Here is a 25,264-nt window from a genome sequence, read left to right as displayed (position 1 = left end):
TGCCTAGCAATACTAAATTTGTTTAAAATAGAGAATGAAGCGTTTCCTTGTTATTAAAATAAGTTAATGCCTTTTTGTATAATTTAATTGACTGTTGGTTCTCTTGATAAATGTAAATTACCAACAGACAGTGCAACTATTAAGAGCTCCTAAAAACTTTTTTAAAAAAGATAACCTATTTTGATTAATGTAAGTTCAAACTCCTAACTGATTAAATAACTTATGTAAGTTTGTTATTAAGTGTAGCTTACATGTGTTGCGGTTTATGATGTGAGACATATATAAATTGTTATTTTGCTTAAAACTCATTTTTTAACTCAAAGTAAACAGTTTTTAAAGTTTTTTAAATGAAAACTTGTAATACTACTAAAATACAGCAAAACTTAAAGCATACATACAAGTTCTAATATAGCTAATTAAATTTAAACTAAAAACATAACTAAGAATATGTATAATAAATTAGTAAATTTTAAAATAATTGAAATATAGTTTTTGACAAGAATAAGTTTTTAGATATACATATTGACAAAAGATAAAAGAATACTTAAATAATAAAGTTTTTAAACAAATTCTGTTAATTTTTGTTACTACCTAAACCATGTTAGATATAAAATGTAAAGAGTATAAATATAATAAGAATTAAAAAGTAGTTTTTATAAGTAAAAGGTTTGTCATATAAGTTTTAAAGCTATCGCGTATACTTTAAACACAATTTCAACAGAAATAAGCAACATTTTTAATATTTTACTTATTTTGAGCATAAAAAAACAAAATCAGTTTTTAAAAAGAAACCTAAATTCTGTTCAATATATATAGCTTTTATTTCACAATTTCAGTGACTTAAAAAGTAAAATATTACTTGCTAGCCCAACGTAAAGTGACATAATTAATATACTCATGATTATGAACATATTTAAGTACACCAATCATATATATTAAACAGTATATTTTAAAATTTTATAACAGTGAAAGATTTTTGGTGATCTTAAATTTAATACTTTTTTAGCTTTTTTAATAAACATACAATTTATACTTTTTAGTCTCAGCTTAAGATTGATGACTTATCTTGTAACTTAAATCTCTAAAACCTACGAAATTTTTTTAGTTTTGTACTAGTACAACATATCAATTTCATAATTGTTTTTCTAAAGTAAAAATACAACAAAGGTCTTAATGTAAAGTAAGAGTAGAAACAATTTAATTTCAAGTTTTATAGATAATATTAAAACAATTATACAGTCGTTTTGAAACAACTTCTAAATTACGTGTTGAACTATATACTACTTCTTAAAACTCTATGTTAATTTATATCTTATAACTAAGTTTACACTTGCGATTTCGTCATATGACATCATTGGTCTGCATACACGATTGTAAAAAACTTTTTTGCAAGTATACACAAGTTAGTATGCGTAGTGTCAACTGCTATATTTTTTTCTACAAAATTACTTTTCAAAAATATTGACAGGTAATTTGTTGTTGGTGGACAGACTTCACAAAAGAACTTTTATTTTTAACATCTACGCAACTTTTTTTAAACTGATTATGATGTTTTTAAAACAGATTTTTAAACCATATTTTTGTTACTGTTGTGGATCAATATTTTGCTACAAGAATTATCCCAACTAAATTGCCTAACAAAATATTCTTTTCAATGAAAGCTGACAATCCAAATATTTGTGATTGTAGTTTTATTAAAAGTAATAATTTTTTGTGTTTATGATGTAAGTATCTATTGAATATTTCGTTATGAAGTATAACATTTTCATATGATAATATTCTTAAAAAAAAATTAAAGTAATATATGATAAGTTGTTTGAACATTTATGTAAATCATACAATTTAAATGAGCTTAACTGCTTACTTAACAGTTTGTAGAAACTTTATTGATGTTATACAAAAAACCAACTAATTCATTACAAAAAAATCATTTTAAAAAGTAAAAAATTTTAAAGCGACCACTCGTAGGACTGCAGTATAATGTACATTTCAAGTTTATACAAAAGCCAATTGAACGTCTCAGAATGTATGATAAGAAACGTATAAGAAATATGAAAACAACAATAATTTTTCAATACAGTAACCTCTCGTATCTTTACGCAACAATGACGTTACGCATTCTCGTTTAGTTACGCATTTTAGAATTCAAAAAAATTAAAAAATTAAAAACTTTAGTTTTTTTTAGTAATCCACAAATTAGGTTTACTGTATATTTTTGTTTTAGAATTTTGTTTTTAATGCTTTCTCACCTCTCTATATCTTAAGACTTTTTAAACTTATGTTCCTTGACTAGTTGATAAAAATTTAGTTATACCTCAGTATAACAGAAATTATGTTAACAATAAGAGATTAAATTAAAATTCTGAAAGAAATATGACTGTGTTAAATAATGAAAGTATAATGAAATAATAAGAGTTTTAAACGTAAATAAAAAATGTAGCACTCATGTCCTATATATGAATAAAGCAACAAAAATTTTAATATAGACATAAAACACCACAAAATTTCTTAATTGTAAACAAATGCTTAATTATAAATTGAATTTGGTAAGTGGTATAGAGTATAAATGCTAAGTATCAAGTAAGTCACATTTAAATAAAGATAAAATCTATTTATTATAAAAATTAGTAAAATTATTCTACAAGTTTTATTATTTCAAATAAATTTAAATCCTCAACTCGAGTGACGCTTCGTGATTTCACCCTCATTAGTACGATCTATATGGCTTTTCATATAGTTCTTTTAAAAACTCGTGAACTAAATCGTTTATTAGCTTTTCATTAAAGGTTATTATCGCAACTAGTTTGCTTTAAGTTAATTTTTTTTTTGACAATGTACTCTATTATAACAATTATTATTAAATACAAATTCAGTAAGAAACACATTCTACGTTTAAAATTTATTCGCAAGACGACGTTTCGACTTTCAATAAGTCATTATCAAAAAAAATACTGTGCAAAAATAAATAAAATTAGTGATAAACAACTAAGTATACAAAAAAAAATTTCTAAGGGATATATTATATAAAAGTTTTATAAATTAAGATTATAAACTCTAATAAAATAACATTTTACATAAGTACTAACAAATTGTCAAACTAATACATATCAAACTAATCAAAAATTCTTAATGTATGGGTAATACCCGGATTAATTTCGATTGGATAAGAGAAGGGATATACACATAAACCTGATCAGAAGATATGAGAATCTAATGATCAAATCAAATAAAAGGAAACTTGACATAATTTTTTGGAAAATGTTTGAATATTGGACTCTGCCCTGATTTTTTAAAATTGAAACCACCTAAAAATAAATTTTTTGAGTATAGTAGTGACCTCCATAGTTTTTTTCTAAATAAAGCACTAAAGACAACAGAAAATGAATTAATTGGAATTAAGTCAGAAGCTTCTGAAATAAAAAGTATACTGGGTAAAAAGTTATCAGTTTTTGAGTATTGTAAATTAAATATGATTATTAATAAAGTGGTTAACAAAAAAGAAAATGGAATAAGAATGAAACATAACTCTAAATTAGAAAAAATGTGGTTTAGACAAAGACCAAAAAGCCGAAACTGTCTACTAAATTTGACTAGTCATAATCTAACAATTGAGGAAAAGAATTGTCTGTATAGAGGATTAAAGCATCATATTTTACCAAAAAAGATAGATGCAGATAAAATAAAAATAGAAATTGAACGGCTAATTAAAAAATGCTTTGATGAAAAAGACAATTTATCACATAACCTAAAATATGAAATTAACGGACTAACAAGAACATTTCTTAATAAAAGTAAACAAATCTGTCAAACAAGGAAAAATCAAGAGTTTCAAAAAACTCTTTTAAATCTAAAAAATTAAACAAATATCAAAATCGTTAAATATGACAAAGGTAACGGAATTTGCTTAATGTCTAAAGATGATTATCTGAATAAACTCAATTCTATTGTTGAAGATAAAACTAAATTCAAATTAGTCGAAAAGGACAAAAGGAAAAACTCCAGACATCCCCTAATAAGAAGAATAGAACATATAAGAGAAATGATAAAACAAAACCTTAAACCTTTTAAAGACAAAAAGACATATAACAACCTAATTACAGGTGGTAACTCGACGGGCAAGTTATATGGCACGTGTAAAGTCCATAAAACAGATTACCCATTGAGACCTATCGTATCAATGCTAAACACACCATCATATAAATTAGCTAAATATCTGGATGTAACAATCAAACATCATATCCCAAAACAATATTGTGTGGAAAACAACAAAGAGTTTCTAGAAAAACTTTCTAAATATGAACGAAAAGACGGTGATTACTGCATTAGCTTTGACGTAGTCTCACTATTTACTAATGTACCACTAAATGAAACTCTACCGATGATTGCAAATGGAGTACGTGATAGTACCATACCGCAATCAAATATGTTAAATCTTTTAAAGTCTGTTACTGGAGGTTTGTTTCAATATAATAAGGAATTATATACACAAATAGATGGCGTAAGCATGGGAAACCCACTAGCGCCTACTATAGCAAATTACTTTATGGGAACATTGGAAAAAAAATCTCTTTAACACCGAAGATGAAAATAATCCAGTTTTATACCTTCGATATGTCGACGACATATTCTGTATCTTCCGAAAAGATGTTTATTCGAAAAATTCCACAAAAAGTTAAATAGACTACATAAGTCTATCAACTTCACATATGAATTAGGTGGAAACGAACTCCCATTTTTGGACATTAATGTCAAACTAAAGAGAGAGGAAATAACAACAAAGGTACACAAAAAAGAAATTGATACAGAAGTCATTTTAAATTTTAGTGCAGTGGTACCAATCAAATGGAAAAGAGATCTAATACTTTGGTTTGTAAACAGAGCGAGAATTATAGCTTCTACGCATAACATTTACAAACAAGAAATCACAAGCTTAAAAGAAAAATTCTTTAAGAATGGTTATCCAAAGAAATTTGTTGATGACATAATTGAAAGATCTCTTAATATTAATAAAGACTGCACTAAACAAAAACTAAGTAACTCAGACTTCAAAAATGTTGTAAAGGTACCGTATATTTGAAAACCTAGTATAAAGTATAAAAAGAAACTAGAAAAGCTTCTAAATAATTTCATCGAAGAATTCAAAGTAATTTTTACCACAACAAAAGTAAGCAATTACTTCAGTAATAAAGATTAGACACCCCATGAATTAAAATCAAACGTGGTCTATGAGTATAAATGCTCTTATGATAAGAATATCAAATATATTGGATTCACTCCACGACCATTAGTAGAAAGAATTAAAGAACATTTAAAAGGCAAAACATCGGTATCGGACCATATTAGCAATTGTAATGTTTGTAAAAATGAAAAAATAACTGTTAATAATTTTGGAATTTTGAAAGAATGTAGAAATAAATTTAAGACCCTGATAAGTGGAGCTCTACTAATTAAACGCTATAATCCAATTTTAAATAAACAATTAATTAAACCGGGTATTACCCATACATTAAGAATTTTTGATTAGTTTGATATATATTAGTTTGACAATTTGTTGGTACTTATGTAAAATGTTATTTTATTAGATTTTATAATCTTAATTTATAAAATTTTTATATAATGTATCACTTAGAAATTTTTTTTTGTATACTTAGTTGTTTATCACTAATTTATTTATTTTTGCACATTATTTTTTTTTGATAATGATTTATTGAAAGTCGAAACGTCGTCATGCGAATAAATTTTAAACGTAGAATGTGTTTCTTACTGAATTGGTATTTAAAAACTCCAGTATCCCCACCTGTTTTTTATTTATTATTAGTTTTTATTTTAATTCTTATCTAAAAGCTTATAACTGGCTTTAAAAAAAAATTTACTAATCTATTTAATAAGGCTATTATTCAATTTTTTTTTGAAACTCTATACATATCATGGTTTTAAGAACGTTTTTAGTTGCTGTAAAGTTGTTTTACTTTATTGAAACTCAATAAACCGCTTCTGGTATACTTAAAATAACTTGATAAAAATAGTACTTAATATCAATAATAGCGCAAGTACAAGAAAGCTGTTAAAAACTAGAATAGTTCAATAGCACATTTATAATAGAATTCACTAGTATAAAACTATTGTTTATTTTATTATTTTATGCATTAAATTAGTTGTAATTAAATTAACTTCATTTAAGTAGAGTCGTTATATTGTTTAAAAAACTGATTGAAACTATTATTGTACGAATAAAAACAAATAAACTAATAAAGTTACTGAATCAAAAATAAAGTTACTAATGGCATAACTAAAAGTATACTAAACAATATAACACGACAATTTGTTTGATAAAAAACTTTTATGTTATAACATATAATGTATAATTTAAAGTATTTATAAAAGATAACATTGTTATGACACTATAAATAAAATATAGTTAAATGAGTAACCTTCATATAAAATATTTATTACTTTTTGTTACCGCTTTGTAGTAGCTTGATGTTTTTATAATCAAAACAACAATTAGAAGAAAATAAAATGAAACATATATTGAGTTAGACAAAAACTAGACTGTAGTCAATATATTAATTTATTTCAAATGTATAGTTGTTGAAAGTAATATACATTATTATACTTAATAGCTTTTATTTTAATTTCAATAATTATTTACTAACTTGAAAACTATTCTGTAAAAAATATTCTCTGACACGTTTTAGTAAATAAAATACTTATGTTAATTTTGTTATTTTACTTCTTTATTTATAATAAAGGAGGATATGTTTAGTAATTAGCTACTAACTCAAAGACTATTCAGTAATTTTTGTTTACACGTACAAGCAATTAAAATATTAATGTCAATCTTGTTATAATATTTTATACCTCATTGTTATCTTGATGACGTCAAATGTGATAACCAGTTAACCAAGTTATTTACTAACACTTTATAAAATATTTAATTTTAATAATTTCACGTTACCTATGAAAATAATGATTGTAACAGCTTTACTGTAAGCTAAGTAACTAATTCAATATACTATACCTTAAAGACATAACATTAAAAAAAATACTTGTGGTAACAAAATACAAAAGTCGATTATTAAGCTTTTGTATAAAAACATTCTATCAAGGTCTTAGTTGAAGCAAATAAGTGTAACCCGGTTATATTTAACGTATTGTTGTTTTCATTAAAGATGGTTAAAAGATAAGAAAATAATTTTACATAACAAATTGATTTAATTTTTAATTGCTACCGTGTGGTATTAAGGTCCAATAAATAAATTTAAAAAAAAATATTTTGATGACGTCAAATGTGATAACCAGTTAAGCTAAGTTATTTACTAACATTTTATATGTAACTCAATAGTAACAATTTCATTTTATTCCTGAAAACTATGTTTGTAACAGCTTTACTATAAGCTGTGTAACTAATTCAATACATTTTACCTTTAAAGACATAACGTTATAGGAAAAATATTTGTGGAAACATATTATATAAGTCAATTTTAAAGCTTTTATATAAAAATATTTTATCAAGGTCTTAATTAAAGCAAATGAGTTTATTCCGATTTTATTTAATGCTTTTTTATTTTACTCAAAGACAATTAAAAGATATGAAAATAATTTAACTTTTTGAAACTCATTTAATTTCATAATTGCTAACATGTAATACTAAAGTACAATAAGTAGCAAATAAAATAACTGTTTAACAAGTTGCAATATAGACTAGTAACTCTACATTTAATTAAAAACAAAATTATAAACGTCTATGTGAGCAAAATTTGCAACAGTACTTATTGTGCTACTTTACTAATTTACCAATGTTATTTTAAGTAAGAAAATACTATTCCAGTTGAATATACGAGACTTGAACGAGAAACAAATGCAAATAACAATGTTAGTAAAATTACTTCAAAAGAGCAAAAGTTTTTGCAGTTGTTTGAAATCACAAAACAAAAAAGTAACAACAATAAAAACACAGCTACCACAAAGCTGTTACAAATTTAAATAAGTAACTTTCGCATTGTTATAATACTTTTACTACTTAAATTTAAAAGTGTATAATATTGTTTGTTTTTATTTAAAGATATCCGTAAGCAGTGTATATATCAAGTTTGTTTCAATAATTACTTTTTGTTCTAATTTTTTAAATAAAACTGACTTAAATTATTTAGTTCATAAACTATCCAGGTTGTTTTTAAACTATGAAAATAGAAAAAAACAGTTCATTTTAAAACTCTTAAAAACATATTCACCTTTTGTATTACTTTTATGTCAAAAAATTTACTGCATATATACATGTATGTATCAATGAATTAATCTATATTTCTTTAAATACTTATATTTATTTAACAGATTTTTTTTCCTCTAAATAGTTTTTATACATTTTTTGCCTACTTCAGAAGTACTATCATCTTTAAAAGCGTAATAATTTTATATGTTTTTTTTCTAGTTGTGTTAGTTTTTACAGTTATATTTTTTATTAGTGCAAATAAATTAGCAGTTAATTAACACCTACAGTAAAATACTATTATAGATTACTGGTTTTTGTTTTATATTTACATATGTCATTAACATTTTACACAAACGTTTTTCATAAACATAAAATGTGTTCTAAAGGTTAATAAAGTAACTAAAAACACGAAATTTTGGTTTTTTAGTAGAAAATTTTCTTTTTTTTAAGACGTAGATTGTATTTTAATTACAACGACAGTTTTGGTTACGAACTCGGTTACTTACAAAGGGTAATATTTATACGTTAAAACGCAACTTAGGTGAGAACTAGTATTATCTTTTATGTGAGCTGTATTTATCCAACATTTTTAATCACCTTTGTTATTTAGAACTTAAATATTTAGTTAACTCAGACTATAACTAACCCATTTCAGTTATTTCAAAACTATTTAGAAGTATAAATGTTTAGGCTTGAACAATGAAAAACGTTTTATATTTTTTTAGTTTATCAATATTTACGGACAAAATAACGTCATTTTTAAAAATATTGTAGTACATATATTAAATTTTGTATAAATAATTAATTTATGTTAAATTTATAAAAAGAAATCAATATTTTTTATTTTTAGCTGAATTATACTATAGTTTGATAAAATTTCAAAAACGCTTAATTTTTAAAGACATCACCTTAATACCTAAATTATACTTGTTGTCTTGATACAAAACTAAATTCGACTTCAAACTAAACACTTTTTAAGTGTTTGAGAATGAAACGTTTTTACTTGGTATTTTTTTTAAAGTGCTCTAAGTTTTAATATTACTTAAGTGATGCTGTTTTTGAAATATTTAAAGAATTCCTAGAAAAATGTTTTAGAAACTTTATTGAAGATAATAAAACTCTTTGACTAACTTGATATAATAGTTTAAACAATAAAAATTAATACTCAAAATAAAAGTTAAAGCATAAATACTTTTATTTTTTGTTTTTACTTATGTCACAATCAAATTAAATTTTTTATAGCTTGTTCGTTAACAGTAAATATTATTTTAAACATAAATTTGTATTGAATCTCTTTGCAAAACATGCTCTGTTTATTAACAAGACGGTACTACTTTATGTTTAAATTGTTGAAACTATTTACATTAAAAACAAGTTAATATAAAAAGTTAAAATTTAGATTTAAAATTTGTTCAGTCTTATTAAAAAAAATTTACAAAAAAACAGCTACTGGAAAGCTGCAACAAATTAGCATTCTTGTTAAACAAATGAACTTCTGTATCTATGAGTTAATATATGAAACAAATTGATACATCCATTTGTTATATCTTGAGACATACGTAGTTATTACAGAGTACTGTATTGTTTATAAATTATTGTTAAGGTATTAATAATGGATTATGATAAATGTATTTTATAAAAATTAAACTAATTTTTAACTATATCAAGCTAGAATTTATATAAGTAACGTATGTTATTTAAGTTAGAGAAAAAAAAAACTTATTAATTAATTATAATTTTTCTAATTAAAATTCTAAATTCTTTGAGTAGATTAGTTGATTTTTTGTTTTAAAATACAAATGTTTTAGCTGTATCTGACATTATAAAAACAACTGAGTGTTTTGGTTTTCTTAATATTTTTAAATAATTTTAAAAATGTCTTTTTAAACTATTAGCGTGATATGATATTTTTTTTTGTACATTCAAAAGTTAATTTTAAAAGTTATTGCTCGCTAATAACTTTTTTTTATAAAAAGCCAAATATTACATACTAAATCATAACAGCAAACACGTTTAGTCCTAAAACTAAAAATATTGTATACCCTAGTAGATTTACCTGTTTTTTTTTTACATCATATGCTAAAAATTTAAAACTACTAACAGTAACGTTATAAATAAAATAAAATTAAGTTTAAAATTTAATTACAGTTGTAAGTTAAATTGCATTGTTGTTATTTAACAATAAGTGTCTTTTAAGTTAGAATTTAATATAAACTATTCAGTTTGTATACAAAGAGTTCGCTAATCTCCTAACCCTTTTAACACTCAATACTTATGTCTTTCCTTAATCAAGCTTACTATTGAGAATTTTATAGCTATTTCATTCTAGAATTACTATTTATTTACACTTTATATAAAAAAAAAATTTGGATGCTGATTTTAACTGATTCAAATAAATTTTACCGTTGTCAATGATTGAACAAAATACATTCAATATTTACGAATCAATATATATGAAGATTAAGGCAGCTATATAATATGTATTGTAAAGTTAGTAAATTTAGTCTTTATCTGTAATCTTTTTTGATTAAAAGTGAAACAACAACCATCAATTAGTGAGGTGGTTTGTTTATTTTTTTGTTTTTTTGTGTATTTCAATATACTTTACTTAATTTAGAGTAATTATATTTTACAGAACCCAGTTAAAGTGTGTTGATTCGTTAACACTCAGAAACATATGTTAGGAAAATAAAGGAAGATTACTGTATAATTTGTTTTTGTTTATACTCTAGAGAACTTATTTAACTAGGATCTTCTGTTAACAAACGATTAAATCTACATTTTTCAACAGTAAAAAATATTATACAAATTCTTGAAACATAATAAGTAAAAGCTGTATAATATTTACTGTAAAAAGATCTTTTCTTTGTTTTAATTATCACACTACTTTGTAAAAAACTTTGTATTTAAACTTTTTTTTTTAAAGACTTCATTTAAAAACAAAGGTTTCAAACGTTTTTTAACCAATCTTTTGATCAATTTAAAACCTAAATACGTAGTTTAAAAAAAAAATATTTTTTTTAATTAGCCGCATTATTTCCACTTAAAATTGTCCTAACCCAAAAGAAGTAAATAAACAATTCAGATGCGAAAAAATATATTTTAAGGAAGTAAAGAGTTGTTGGATTCAGTCATTACACATTTAAAAACAGAATTTAAACTAAAATTATTTTTTTTTGATATCTTTAAAGTTGTAGCTTTAGCCAAAAAGAAATTGACAAATAACATACTTTTCTATTTATCAACTAATAAAAACAAAATACAGAAGTGCAACCATATGTACTTTATTCTACTAATTTATTATTATTTTAGACAATTAAAAAAAAAGCTTTTAAACTTGTTTAACTTTAGCAATTATTCTTCTATCTAACTAAAACTGTACTTTTCTTTTATTTTGTTTTATTAATTTATTTATTAAAAATTTTAATGATTAAAAAAAATTGTGTCATAGTTTGTAACAAAGTTTATAAGCATGTGGTGTACGACTTAATAACAGAAATGTTCCTTTGTACACCAAGTCCTTAGACAAAACTTATTGAGCGCTTTTTCATCGTGCAATAAACAATATATACTAACAATTCGTAATTATTAATATTGGTATTTTAAACTTGAATAATGCTCCTTAATTTATTGCTTGTTTAAATGCTTATTTTAAACTTAAAAGCTTTTTATACATTACTAATTTACTTTTTTTCGCATTAATTTTTTTTTAACTTAAAATAAATTTTTGTTTTTAAGTTTTGACAACTGCTTTTAATAGTGAACAAAAATACCGGCGAAAGTCAGCAAAGCAGAAGCCTGGACTTTCGTATGCCATAAGACATGCTCAAGATTAACATAAGTGTCAGTTTAATACTTGTACCATTTTTATATCAAAATTCAAGTAGTCAGGTATACCTTTAGTTTAATAAAAAGTTAAATATTCCAGTTCTAGGTTATCCCTGATTTTTTAATACGAATTGTCAAAATAACAGCTTTTCCAGAACTCAAGGTTTGTGTAAAAACTGATTGTTCACAGTAATATGTATGCAACTAAATTAAATAACACTCCAATTTTTATCAGCTGCAAGAATTAAAACTAAACATACATTTTAATTCAAACCAAAACTGTAAGTTGAACAAAACGTACATCACAAACTGAATTCGCCTCTCATCAAAGTAAAAAAACCAGCCTGAGTGACCAAAAACTAGCCTGATACTTTATAATCAAAGAAGCAATTCAAGTTAAAAACTTTAAAAATGCCTAAACTGCATTGAGATTTAAAAATTCTTTAAATTAACCTGACTTAGTATGAGTGTATTGCAATATTTAGCTGTTTATTTGCTTAAATACGAACTTTTAATATTAACAGTATTCAAACTTAAGAAATTTGTCTTAATAAATTTTTATTTTATATATTTACTTAATAAATTATTTATATAGTTTGTTTATATTCAAACTCACGTATTTAATAATTATTATTTTGACCAGTTTGACTTTTTTGTGACTTTATTGTAGACAAAAGTTAATAAATTTTAAAATCAAAACAACAAATGCAAAACTACTAAATTAATTTAAGAGCAACGCTCGTACAATGGCTGATAAAGCTTTTTGAGGTGAAATTTGACTTTTTTGTATCGTCGTCTTCGGGATTTCGCTTAGTAAAATGTTTTGATGTTCCGAAGTCATATAAACTAGCAGCAAAAAAAAAATTGTCTACTATCTTTAAGCCTGCTAAAGCAAATTACTTTTGTAAGTTTTGCACTATACAAAATTTTTTTTTGGGGGGGGGGGAAAGACTATTACACTAAAAACTTATTTTCTTCTACGTTTTGAGATATTTACCTGAAACGTTTAGAAAACGTTCCTTTTCGAATTAAAAATATTCTGCACAAACAACGTTAAAAAAAATTATTTAAGAAAAAAAGCTATTTTTATTTTTGTTTTTTTTTTTACTTTTTTTTTATTTTTATTTTTGTCTATACAGATTTTTGTAAATATGAAAAAGAACATTTCTTAACCGTTTCAAGTAGTTGTCTCAAAAAACATTGAAGAAAAACAGTGAGTATAAGTTATCAATGTTTTAACTCTTTTTTAATCTATTTGCCATATGTAAAACTGATTTTAAGCTTTTTATGAAAGAAGTAGTTTTAATACTGTGTTATACTTGAGTGTTTTTTAATAAAAGTACTGAATAATAGCTTTGTTATTTAAGGTAAAAGGTGGCAAATATTATTAAACTTTAACACAGCTACTAAATAACTGTTGTAAACTACTTCAAAACAAATAATCACAATTTTCCTAAATCAGTGACTAATAACTTGTACAGTTTAATTTTTTTTATAGTATTTTTAAAATAACGGAATTCTTTTAGTTCGTAGAGATAGTAGTATTATGTTTATTTAAATAACAGTAGGAAATTTGGAATTAATAACTAGACTGGAGCTGATGATGAACAGCATAAAAATTACGTTTAGTCATATTTCAGATTAGTAAGCCTAAATTTAATATGAAATTTAAAAAAAATGTATGGGGCATTAGACTGTAAATTCTAACTAGTGATGTACCGGACTCACTATCCGGGACCGGGTCAGGCCGGATATTGCCATTTTTGTCTGATATCAGGATCCGGCCGGATTCTAATTTGAAAAAAAAGTTCGGGTCCGGTTCCGGCCGGACTTTAATTTGAAAAAAAAGTCCGGATCCCGGTCCGACCAGATATCCGGCCGGACCCGGATCTAGTTAGTAAAAAAAAGCATACTGAAAAGCATTTTTTCATAAAAAAAACCCTGTGTAAATTTATAAAAGTCATTTTCGTCAGTTGAAATTAAACACCTACCGTAATTGGCTCATTTTGTACACGTAACTAATTTACATTTGTTTACATTTAAACTATGAAATAAACATTTTATGAAATGCAACTCTTTACATATGTTGTAAAATTGAAAACTTTGGAATGAATACTTACATTATTTATTGTTTAGAGTTGAGCTCAGAGAATATTTAGAGTTGATACAGTTGAATGTACGAGCCAATGAGAATCATATGTCGAAATTTTTCAAACTAAGTACTGATGTAACAAAACATCAGAACATGACAGGCAGTTTATATGTAAGCAGTTAGTTAGTTTGGTGTGTAGGATGAAGCAACAAAATATCTTAAACGTTTTTGTGAATGTTTATTGTAAGTAGTGTTTTGATTTAACAGTAAATATTTCAACAGGTGTTTAATTGTTTAAATATTTTAGCCAGGTTTATAGTTTAATAGTTTATTAAAAATTTTACAGTTTCTTGTTTACTAAAAGTTTTATTTAATTTTTAGTTTTTTGTTTTATGTCTTTTGATATAGATTTAAATAGCTTCCAGTTTTTAAAGTGTTACCAAAGTAATTAATAATTTTGTATATGCTAGTATTTCTTGTTGTGTTTTATATAAAAGATTCATCATTCAAAACTGTCGTGTCTGATTATAGAAAGAAGTCTCAGTTAGATTTTAGTATTTGTTATATATTAATTAAATAAGGTAGGATTTAATTATGATGGGTAATACTATTAAGTTAAGTGTACCACAATCAGTCCACAACTTTACTACCAAATTGTCAACCTTTGCTAGCTGTTCTACTGATTATTAGATTAAAGTAATTTTTTCAGTTTTTAAAAACCTTATTCTGACTTAGGCTTGTTTATCTTCACTCTAGCTAGTTTTATTGACTTAAACAGTGGCAACCCTGCTAGTTTGAAATTTTTTTGGAATTTTAGAAAATCTTGGACTGCCTCAGGCTAGTTTAGTTTTTTATCAAAGCTCAGGCTAGTTTTCTTTTATATTTTGAATAAGTTTAAGCTGATCCAGTTTTCAATATTTTGTAATTTTCTAGTGTATTTTGTTCAAAACTTAATTTCAGATTTTTAATTATAAAAAAAACCTAAATTTGTAAACCTTGTGGCTAGCTGTTCTACTTATTAATAGATTAAAATTTTATTTTTTCAGTTTTAAAAACCTCATTCTTACTCAGGCTAGTTTATTTTAGTGATGTACCGGACTCACTATCCTGGTCCGGGTCCGGCCGGATATTGCCATTTTTGTCTGATATCCAGATCCGGCCGGATTCTAAATTGAAAAAAAAAAGTCCGGATCCGGTTCCGGCCGGATTCTAATTTGAAAAAAAAAAGTCCGGATCCGGGTCCGGTACATCACTAATTCTAACTCACTTTAAAAATTATGGAGTTGACAACAAAAAGGAAACAAATATAATGCATATTTAATATTAGTTATACGACAAATATTGTGAGAGGCACAATAGTGTTTTAATATATTTCAAGGAGTGCTTATGAAGAAAAGTTTTAAAAACCCTGAACTCTTTTTGTTACCAAAAATTCAATGTTTTTTTTATCTACTTTTTAGCATCAAAAGTACAATAAATATTTTTTAATTAGTTTCGTTTATGGTTTTAATGTGTTTTAAGTACTTAACAATATTATTAGTTTCTTGTAAGCGATATATAATTTGCGACACGCTTTAAATGTTTCTAACATGTTTCATTTAAAAATATTATAAATAGTAAACAAAAAAGTTTTATAAATTAACTAATAAATCAAAATAGAAGGTAGTATATATATATATAATTATTATTGTCTATATAGTTATGAAATAAAATGTTTTTTTCTAACCGCTAACGTTTTCTATAATTTAGCATAAGTTATAAACATCAAGTATCCTTATATAAACTTAGAAAATTTCTCAATTTTACGTTTTATGTTTTGTTTAGTTTGTATTAGCCGTCTATTAGCTATAAGTTTTATCAAATTTAAGGCAATATTTTAGCTTTAAATTTGAATAAAAATAACTATCAATATAAACCATCAACTGCATAATCAAACTTAAGCAATAATTTGTGTCTTTATCAAAAATAATTAAACAATTTTCTTAAATTATTGTTGATTTATTCAGTTAAGAGTGTTTTAAAAACTGGTCAGCAGTTATTTTGACATAAATATATTGAAAACTTATCAGTTTATTTTTTCAAAAATGTATTGAAAACTGTTGATTATTTATTTCGTCAGCAATGCATAAAAAATGGTCAGTATTTATTTTGTTATGATTGTATTGAAAACTGATCATCATTTTTACTATCGGAAATGTGTTTGTTATACAGTTTAAACTAGTTTTAACTATCTATTAAAATGTTTACACATAACTGATAGTACTCAAAACTACAAATTTATAAAAAAATAAATTTATTTTACAATGTAAACAGTTGTTTTTATTATTAAAAAGAAGTTGTGATAGAAATATAGTAGTTGTTTTTTTTTTCTTAATAGTATAACTATTACTAATTCTTTTAATAGTTATTTAAATTTAGTTTAAATACTTTTTTAAATACAAATCTCCCTTTTGTAAAACTAATTAAGTTCAATTCCTGGTATTTATTTATTAGTTAAATTAGATTTGTTTGCGAATTAAGTAGTCTTTATTAAAACTAACCGGTCAGTAAACCAAACAGAATTCTAGTTTAAAAAATTTGTTATATCTAACTCTTCGTGTAAAGTTTCAATTAGAAACAAGTTGAAGTGTAACCAAGAAGTTTGTAAACTTGTAAACTGTTAAGATGACTATACTAAAAAAAACAACTAGTATGAAAAGTTCAAGAAGCTTTGTAAACATTTTGTCTTTTAATTAAGCTAAAATAAATTTACGCTGCTAATTTATTTGTTATTTGTTATTTGTAAGTAATCTTTGCAAGACTTTATCAATAAAAAAGTTAAGACGATTAATAATTTATCTATTTTGTTGCTTTTTGTTACTTTATTTATAATTATACGAATTAGATTTCACATTTAAGCGGATTATTTTATTTGTTTAAAAAATAAAAATTCTATTACTATGCTTAAAAATAAAGTCATATATATTTTTTAAAAAAGTAAACTAATAACTTCTGAATCACTTAAAATATTATTACAAACTAAAACTAATTTATCTCAAAAGATTACGTATTATTTGTTAATGTAGCTGACCAACATACTTTTTAGAAGTTTTTAAATCAGTGATAAATAAAATTACTACATACACTTTTCGGTCTCAGTTTAGAACAGCTTTCTAGTAGCTTGTTGTGTTTTCCAGTCTTTTTAACTATAATTAATATATAGTTGACTTCAGTCCCTTATACAAAATATTTTACAAGAAACTTTACAGCCGTTTAAGCTGTTATCGCAACTGTCGTTTATAATGTAAGTTGTTTAAAATAAGGTTAAAACTTTAAAGTATTTAGTTCTGAGTTTTAGCACTATGATATTATAAACTTTTTGATACATTTTTAAGCTTGTTTGTTATGGTGATAGTTAAGCAGTTAAATTACTAAGTATAAAAATATTATTTAATGGAAAAGATAGTGATTCATTAATAAAATACTTCAAACTTTACATTTTATTAAATAGCTCTATATGTTTTATTTTTTTAAAAGGCAGACTGACTCATGTATCGTACTGGTTAAATCTAAAAGTAAATAAATTTAATTGTGTTATTAAAACCTAAAACTGTGGTCTGCGAAATTTAGCTTGCAAGTACCTCAGTCTGCCAACCCCTGAATTGAAGTACATAAAGATTAAATGTTAGTAATTTTAGTTAATTTCTCACATAAAATGTTTTCTTACATGAGGAGAAAAGTAAGAGTTATCTTTTACTTAAAGTTAGTTTTGGTTGTATGAAACAAGCTGCTTAAAAAAAGCTTTAAACGTTTATTTAAACATTGTTTTATGTTAAGATTAAATGTTTTTAGTTACAAGTGTTTTTCACCGTGTATACAACGGTTTTAAAATAGGAAAATTAAACTATTTATAGTTTAATCTACAAAAATAAATTAGAGTTTTTATTTATATACGTGCGTTCCAATCTAATGTTTGTGTTTAAAGTTATGACGTCAATGAATGCAAATACTCACTTGTTCATCGAGTTTTTAAATCTTGTAGTCGAGAGAAAACAAATTTTAATTTTGATTATTATAAATGTTATATTCATATATATTAGAAATTAAAAGGATAGTTATTAAAAAAAATAATTGTATATCAAAGAAAATTATAAACACTAAACTTAAAATTTAACGATTTGTAACTCTTTTAAACACCAAAGGATATGAAGCTATTTTTACACAAAACTATTTAATTATTGAAATTTAGCTTTTTTCCTATAAGTTTTTTTAGACCACAGATAGATTTATTAATTTTGCAATTATTATTTTTCGCTGTGAACAGGTTTTGTTTAACAGCATATAGAGTCCCTTTCTTTTAAATTAACAGTTGTTATTTTATATTTGTCATAAATTTCAATATAAGTCACAAGTGTTTGCTACAAATTAAAATAATAAATGTGTCCAAACGATAACCACAAGCGCTCGCATACATTTACAAAATATATAAATACACAGCTTGTTTAACAGCATTCATTCTTTGCTGTCTCCTTCGAAAATCTTTGAACGGCATTGCGCAGTACATAACATGTTATTAATAAAATATTTTAGTCGAACAATTGCATAAATATTTGGTAAATTTAACTAACTCGAATATTACGCATAATTTAAATTAAGTAACGAACAACACTAATAATTCTACTTGAAATTAGATTACTAAGTTGTGGTTATTGTTGAATATTAAATTATTTCTTGCTTCGTGTTGTATACTTAATTATTTTTTTTAATAACTAAGAAATAGTAAATTACTTATTATAAACATAAAAACTAACAGTTATTTTTTACCTATTTTTGCTGTATTTAAAATAAATACTTTGTATATAAAACTTAAACTTGTTTTTTTTCTTTAATACAAATATAAAGATGGTTCTTTAGTTATTTTTTTATTTATAGTTTTTAATTACAAACAAGCTAAGTATAAAATAATAAGAGATTTTCTTACGTATCAAATCTTATAAAATAACAAAAATAAATTTTACCACGCGACCACCAAAAACAGCATCAAACAAAATCTACGACCGTATAGTTAATCTATTTTTAGTACAGTTAACATTATCAACATAAATTACAACTTTTTTTTAGAAAAATGTTATAATTTATGTCATATATAGTGTTTTAAATGTGTCTGTACACACTTAAATATTATATGGAAAAACAATTATAAATAAAACTATGCAATTACAAGTTACTCAAAATACCTAATTTATAAGAAATGACATTCTAGTTAACTATTATTCTTTACTTTTTTACACAATGGAATAACTTTGCATTTCATTTATTTAGTAAAAAGCTACCAAATAAACAACTTACTGAGTCCGAGTACTTGTAACACTTTAGTTTAACTCATAAGTTGAAAATTTAAGAATATAATTATTATGAAATTTATTAAAAAACATTTAGTTAAATTGTTCTCTTTTTTTTATGAATTTATCTTTTAAGTTTTAGTTTTTGTTCTTTTTTGTTTTCTTTAACTTTCGTGAAATAAATTTAACTCCCGCAAAAATTACCCAGGTGCAAAATTGTTTTCGTGCAATTTTGTTCCCTTGTGCAAATTAGTCTGCGTGCAATTTTGTGCACTTGTGCACTTTAGTAAACTACTGAAATTTTGTTTTCGTACAACATTGACCCGTTCCTTGAAACAACAAATAAATTTGTAATAGCATTTAAAATGCAATGTTTTTTTTTTGAATATTTACTTAATCAACTTTGTTTGTGTTGTAAATATAATACTACGTGTACTGTTATTATTACTCTATTAAATAAGTAATTTAAATTTAGTTATATGAATTTTATCATTGTTATATTGACTCAAAAATAATTATCATGTATAAATCATATGGTTATAGTAACATTATAACTAAAACTTTCAGTATAAAGTTAATAAAAACTGTTATGTTTGATATTTTTCAAGCAGCTTATCCTTTGGAATAAATTTAATTGTTTTTTTATGAGCCTAACATTATAATTCGCTTCAAAAAACACTGTAAAATCTTAAATAAATTTTACTTACTGTCTTTCATTGTACTTATTTTTTCTTTTTTGCGGTCATTTCTTTGAATAAAATATTCGTAACAAAAAAAAATCTTTGTTCATAATATTTATTAAGTTTTTAGTACTGTTAGTTTTTATAAATATAAACAGTAATTTTTTTCTTCAATAAAATCAAGATTTAATAGAAAAAAATATTTTATGTTTAGTATTAGAACGTTGCGTATTAAGACAGTTAAAGCTAAAAGTATACAATTTTTAACTTTACTGTATATTAGACATTATTTAACAATAAGTTTTTACATATAATTTTATTTTTATCACGTTTGCATTTTGCTTAAATTTAAAACCTTTGATTTAAGGTGTTTATATTTTTTCTTTTTTATATAATTTTTTAGATAAAAAAAGTAAGTTTTCTTGAAGAGTTCTTAAATAAGTATCAAAAGTAGAGTAAAATGTATCAATCTATAAACTTGAACGTCATTGCGCAGCCTACAAGACCTTTACTTTGAAAACAAATACATTTAAATATATAATTAAGCAGCTACCCAAACTTAACTACTAAAATTTCATGTTTAAAAAAAAATTAATCTCATGAATTGTGGATCTAATTAGAATGATTTTATCATCATTGAAAATCTTTAGTGGTTAAGTTTATTCACGAACTAATTACAAGAATAATAAAATCTGTAAAGCATAGCTTAATGAAAGCTAGGTTACTACTTCTACAATTTTGAAAAATGCATAAAACGTTTTAAAAACTAATATAACTGAATGTATAAAAAATTTTGCAGCTCGTAAGCTGCTACAAAGTAAAGTTGGGTTTTCGGGACGTTTAAATAAGATTAGTTAGTTTATGTAGGTCTGACCGATAGTTTTTTTAAGGTAATCGAAATGATACGTCATTATTTAACATATCAGGTTTGTTTAATAATTATTTCTTTAATGTTATTTAAACTAAGTTATAATAAACTAAACAACAAAAAATATTACGTAAAACGTTTTAATTTATTTATTAATATATAACTAGTTTGTTGAAGGTTTTACAAATTAGTTTGAGTAAATCTTGTTGCTGTTAATAACTAAAAGTTATTCATTTTTAGTAAAATAATTTTAGTAATTAACTATATATTAAGTGATTAGTAGAAATATATTTTATCAATACAGCATAAGAAAAGCTAGTTACGTAGTATACATAACAAAACCTTGGAAACAAATTAAAACATATACAAGTAAAAACCAAAAAATTATAAATATTATTCGCCAAACACTGCCATTCAAAAGATTTTGTAAGAATGTGGATTAAAATCAACTAAGTTTTTAAAAAACAGCTTTACTATATAATTAGTAAATGTCTGCGAGAGTTTATAAAATATAATGGTTAGGCGCGGCGTAATGCCGTTTAAATAAATCTGATGTCACACTCAAGATCGGAATTCCGTATATATATAATTACTCAATTAAATAAACTACAAATGTTATGCGAGCGTTTGTGTTTATCATTTACTCGCATTTCAATTTCATTTTATATCTAGATATTGTTCATTGCAAAATTGTAAAAATTAAATTATATATTTTTTGAAAAAGTATAATAGAATTAATTGTATGATATTTTTTAAGTTAATGAAACGACAGTTTTGTAAAATACTTTTTTAGAATTTTTGTTTTATTTATAAAAAATAATATATTTTTCGGGTTTTTGTGTTAAAAACAATAAAACAAACTTAAAATTTTTATATTTAAGAAAAAAAAAAGTTATTTTACAAGTAAAATTGCTAATAATAAAGAGATATAATTAAAATAAATTTAGCAGCTATCAGAAGCTGCTAAAAAAAGTCTTATTCACGTTAACATTCTGATTATAATCAATCAACTTATGAAATACTACTTCCTTTGCCCATATTTGACCCGTTCCCATATAATCTAATTATTGCTGATATGAGCACTTTATTTATAACTAATAAAAATTATTAAATTATACGTAATAAAACTAAAAGTAATTTAATAGTTTTCTATTAAAACATCTAGTGATGTCATAAAAATATTTCAAACAAAACATGAAATAATTTAATTAATAATTTAATAACTAAAATTTTGCAATATAACAACAATTAATTAACTGTTTATTTCATGAAGGTGAAGTGATTTGTCGTGGACTGTCTTCAATTTGAAAGCCAGTTGAATGTGACAAAATAAAATGTAATTTTTTTATAACCTTTCTATAAAGTCTAAAGATTTGCTTTTTCCACTAATTAACTCTTCAATATGTTAGAAATGATAAAAATAATCCGATAAAAATCACTACGCTTATAGAAAATGCATATAGGTAATATACATTTTAGGAGTTTAATATTTTGTTATAGTAGTTGTACTAACTATTATTATTAAAATAAGTAAAGTGTTACTTAAATTTTTCAGCTAAACTATATGTTAAATATGTAGTCAATTAAAAATCGATGTACCGATTATTAAATGTACTTGCAAGCGTTTGGAATATAAAAGCTTTATAGGCGGCGCAGTGCCGTTCAAATAATTCTGAAGAAACATGCAGTCATATTATTTGAATTTTAAACAAGTGCTCAATTTAAAACTTGTAACAGTTATACGAGCGTTTGTGGTTATCATTTACTCGCATTTCTATTTTTTTATATTTGTGTAACAAGTATTTTCACATTTCAAAAAATGACAAATTTAATTTTTTTAAATAAATATGGCTCGTAACTTTTAATATTAATAAGTTTAAAAAAGGATACACTTTTAAACTAAAAATTTTTAAATTTAATCAACAATTAAACGTGTTAAAATTAATTCTTGTAATCTTAATATATACAGTGTAGTAAACAAAATTAAAGTTGTTTAGTTTTATTTATCACTATGGTTATACGAAATTTTTATGTGTTAAACAAAAACTATTTCTTTCTACTAAATCTTGAATTCGAAGTAATGCTTCTATATTTATTTATTAAATACAAAACTATAAAAAAGTTAAAGTACTACTGTAAACAAATTAAGCTTTGTTTTGAAAATAATTAATTTGATGCAACGACTGCAAACAAGATATTGAAAAATAATTTTTTTTAGCTTAACCTGTGTCTTGCAAAGCAAACTATAGTTTTGGTTTTATTGATTTTATAGAAAAAAAATTCTTAAATTTAAGCTGAATAAGAAAAACACCAAACATAACAGTCTTTTATATATTCTATACTTAAATTAAAGTCATTAAAATTACTATGTCTATTCAAACATTAGAACAGTAATGAAAACAAAAAAATAAAACTCAAACTACTCATCGAATAGAATAATACTAATATTACTAAAGGCATTTAAGGAACGGTTTCAGTAAATTGACCAAATAGTTATTAAATGAAATTAAGCATATAAATAAATAAAACATTTAAAACACTGTTGAAACTTTTATTTGCTTTATTATGTATTAGAATTAATATTGTTTTCAAAGGTTTACATAATTGTATAACTACTATTTATTAGTATAAAACCGCAACAAATTTTTAAATAAACGATATAGTTATTGACAACTTAGGTTAAAAAATTTTAAGAATATAATAGTAGAATGTTTTTATGGTTGTTTTAAAACGACTTCTGAACTCACTGATAGTATACTTTTAAATCATACAATTTTATTTATATTTAAACTTAAAAAATAGTTGACACATGTGATTTAAACGTATGGTGTCAAAAATTTGTAAAAGTTAGTTATAAATACATTTCTGATAATAAATACAATTACAAGTTCGATTAATAAAAATAATTCAACTAGTTTTAATGTGTTTTCTTGTTTCAGAATTGCTAAAAACAAAGGTCGGCAGGCAATTAAAGGATACTAGCGAACTTTAAGTATAAAAGTAACTACATGTATCATTAAACATTTTTTAATTGCTGTTACCTACCATTTAAAACCAAACATCTTGTATAAGTTTTAAAAACTTCTAACAGGTCTCTGATTTTTGGTTGCCGAATGATATACACTACTAAAATTTGTAATTTTTTACTTTTTATCATAAGTCGAAAAATAATTTAAGGTATCCAACTTAAGCAACGATTGTTTTTCTAATTTTTCTACATAAAATGATTATTCTTTAAAATTTTTTGATCATTATGAAAAAAAAAATTGTCATGTTATTTTAGTGAAAAGTTGTAAAATATATTATATGTATCAAAAAATTAATTTTTATTATAATCTTGAGATCTCTAAGATATTTTTGATAAATATTAAGTGATGCTATATCTTACACTCAGATATATTGTTTTAGATCGTTGTTTATTTATTTATACCCGAATGCTTACACTTGTACTTTGAACACTAATCGTTTTATATAAACATAACTGAACACTTAGTGCGTTAATACGAAAAATATCAAGAATTCTTAATTATTTGAATTTTTATTTGATAAAAGCTAAAGTATTTTACTTTAAGGTAATGAAAAACAAAACACAAACTTTAAAAGGACATAAGAATAAAACGTATCTTGTTACTTTTTCTTCTAGAAGTATTTAAAATCTATTATGTCTAGTTAATACATATTTCCAATAAAATTAAGCTTATATATTAAATTTAATGCCATCTTACAATAAACACGAGCTGTCACACAACCATCAATGCAATAGTTTACAAAAATAATCTGTTATCTTCAAATGTTTATTGTTTAGTTGATTGATGATAATCTATTAAAAAAAAAGTTTAAATTTAAATTTCTTTTATCGACAATAACTTTCGATGTTTATTTACTATTTAAAGAATTTTTGTTTACCCGGTTAAAAAATTCGATTTCTTATTTTAAAATCTTTGCAATACTACATTAACTTTTTTTTGTTTATGCTGTTTAAAAAAGTATGCTACTTAAATTGTTTCTCAGTACAAAACTGTTTGTATTAAGACAAAATAAAACCTGAAAAATTTTAGTCTAACGACATAGAACAGAAAAAACCTATTGGTTATCGAGTCATACTCCATAGATATAGTTTAATGTTTTACTGAGAAATATAAGATATATTATTATAGTTTAGTAGTCTTAAACTACAATCGTTAGTAGAAAACACTGTAAGCTTTTATAATTAGTATATTAAGGCAAATCTTTATTAAATGAAATTTTCATAACAGTTGCTTA

General features: G+C 23.7%; 1 protein-coding gene across 1 annotated transcript; it reads left to right on the top strand.

The window, feature by feature from the left end:
- Positions 1–3,907: 3,907 nt before the first annotated feature.
- On the top strand, positions 3,908–4,573 carry LOC145836240 (uncharacterized). Its single transcript, XM_082944060.1, has one exon. The coding sequence runs from the start codon at positions 3,908–3,910 to the stop codon at positions 4,571–4,573; it is 666 nt and encodes a 221-aa protein (XP_082800186.1).
- Positions 4,574–25,264: the final 20,691 nt, after the last annotated feature.

The sequence above is a fragment of the Thalia democratica genome, chromosome 5, assembly GCF_965202585.1.
Source record: "Thalia democratica chromosome 5, ktThaDemo2.hap1.1, whole genome shotgun sequence".
NCBI lineage: Eukaryota > Metazoa > Chordata > Thaliacea > Salpida > Salpidae > Thalia > Thalia democratica.
Note: the sequence above shows the minus strand (reverse complement) of the source record. Positions and strands in the feature narration are given on the sequence as shown.

Bases quoted from the DNA above. Each gene is read 5' to 3' on its own strand.
- LOC145836240 (XM_082944060.1), top strand. From the start codon at position 3,908: ATGTCTAAAGATGATTATCTGAATAAACTCAATTCTATTGTTGAAGAT.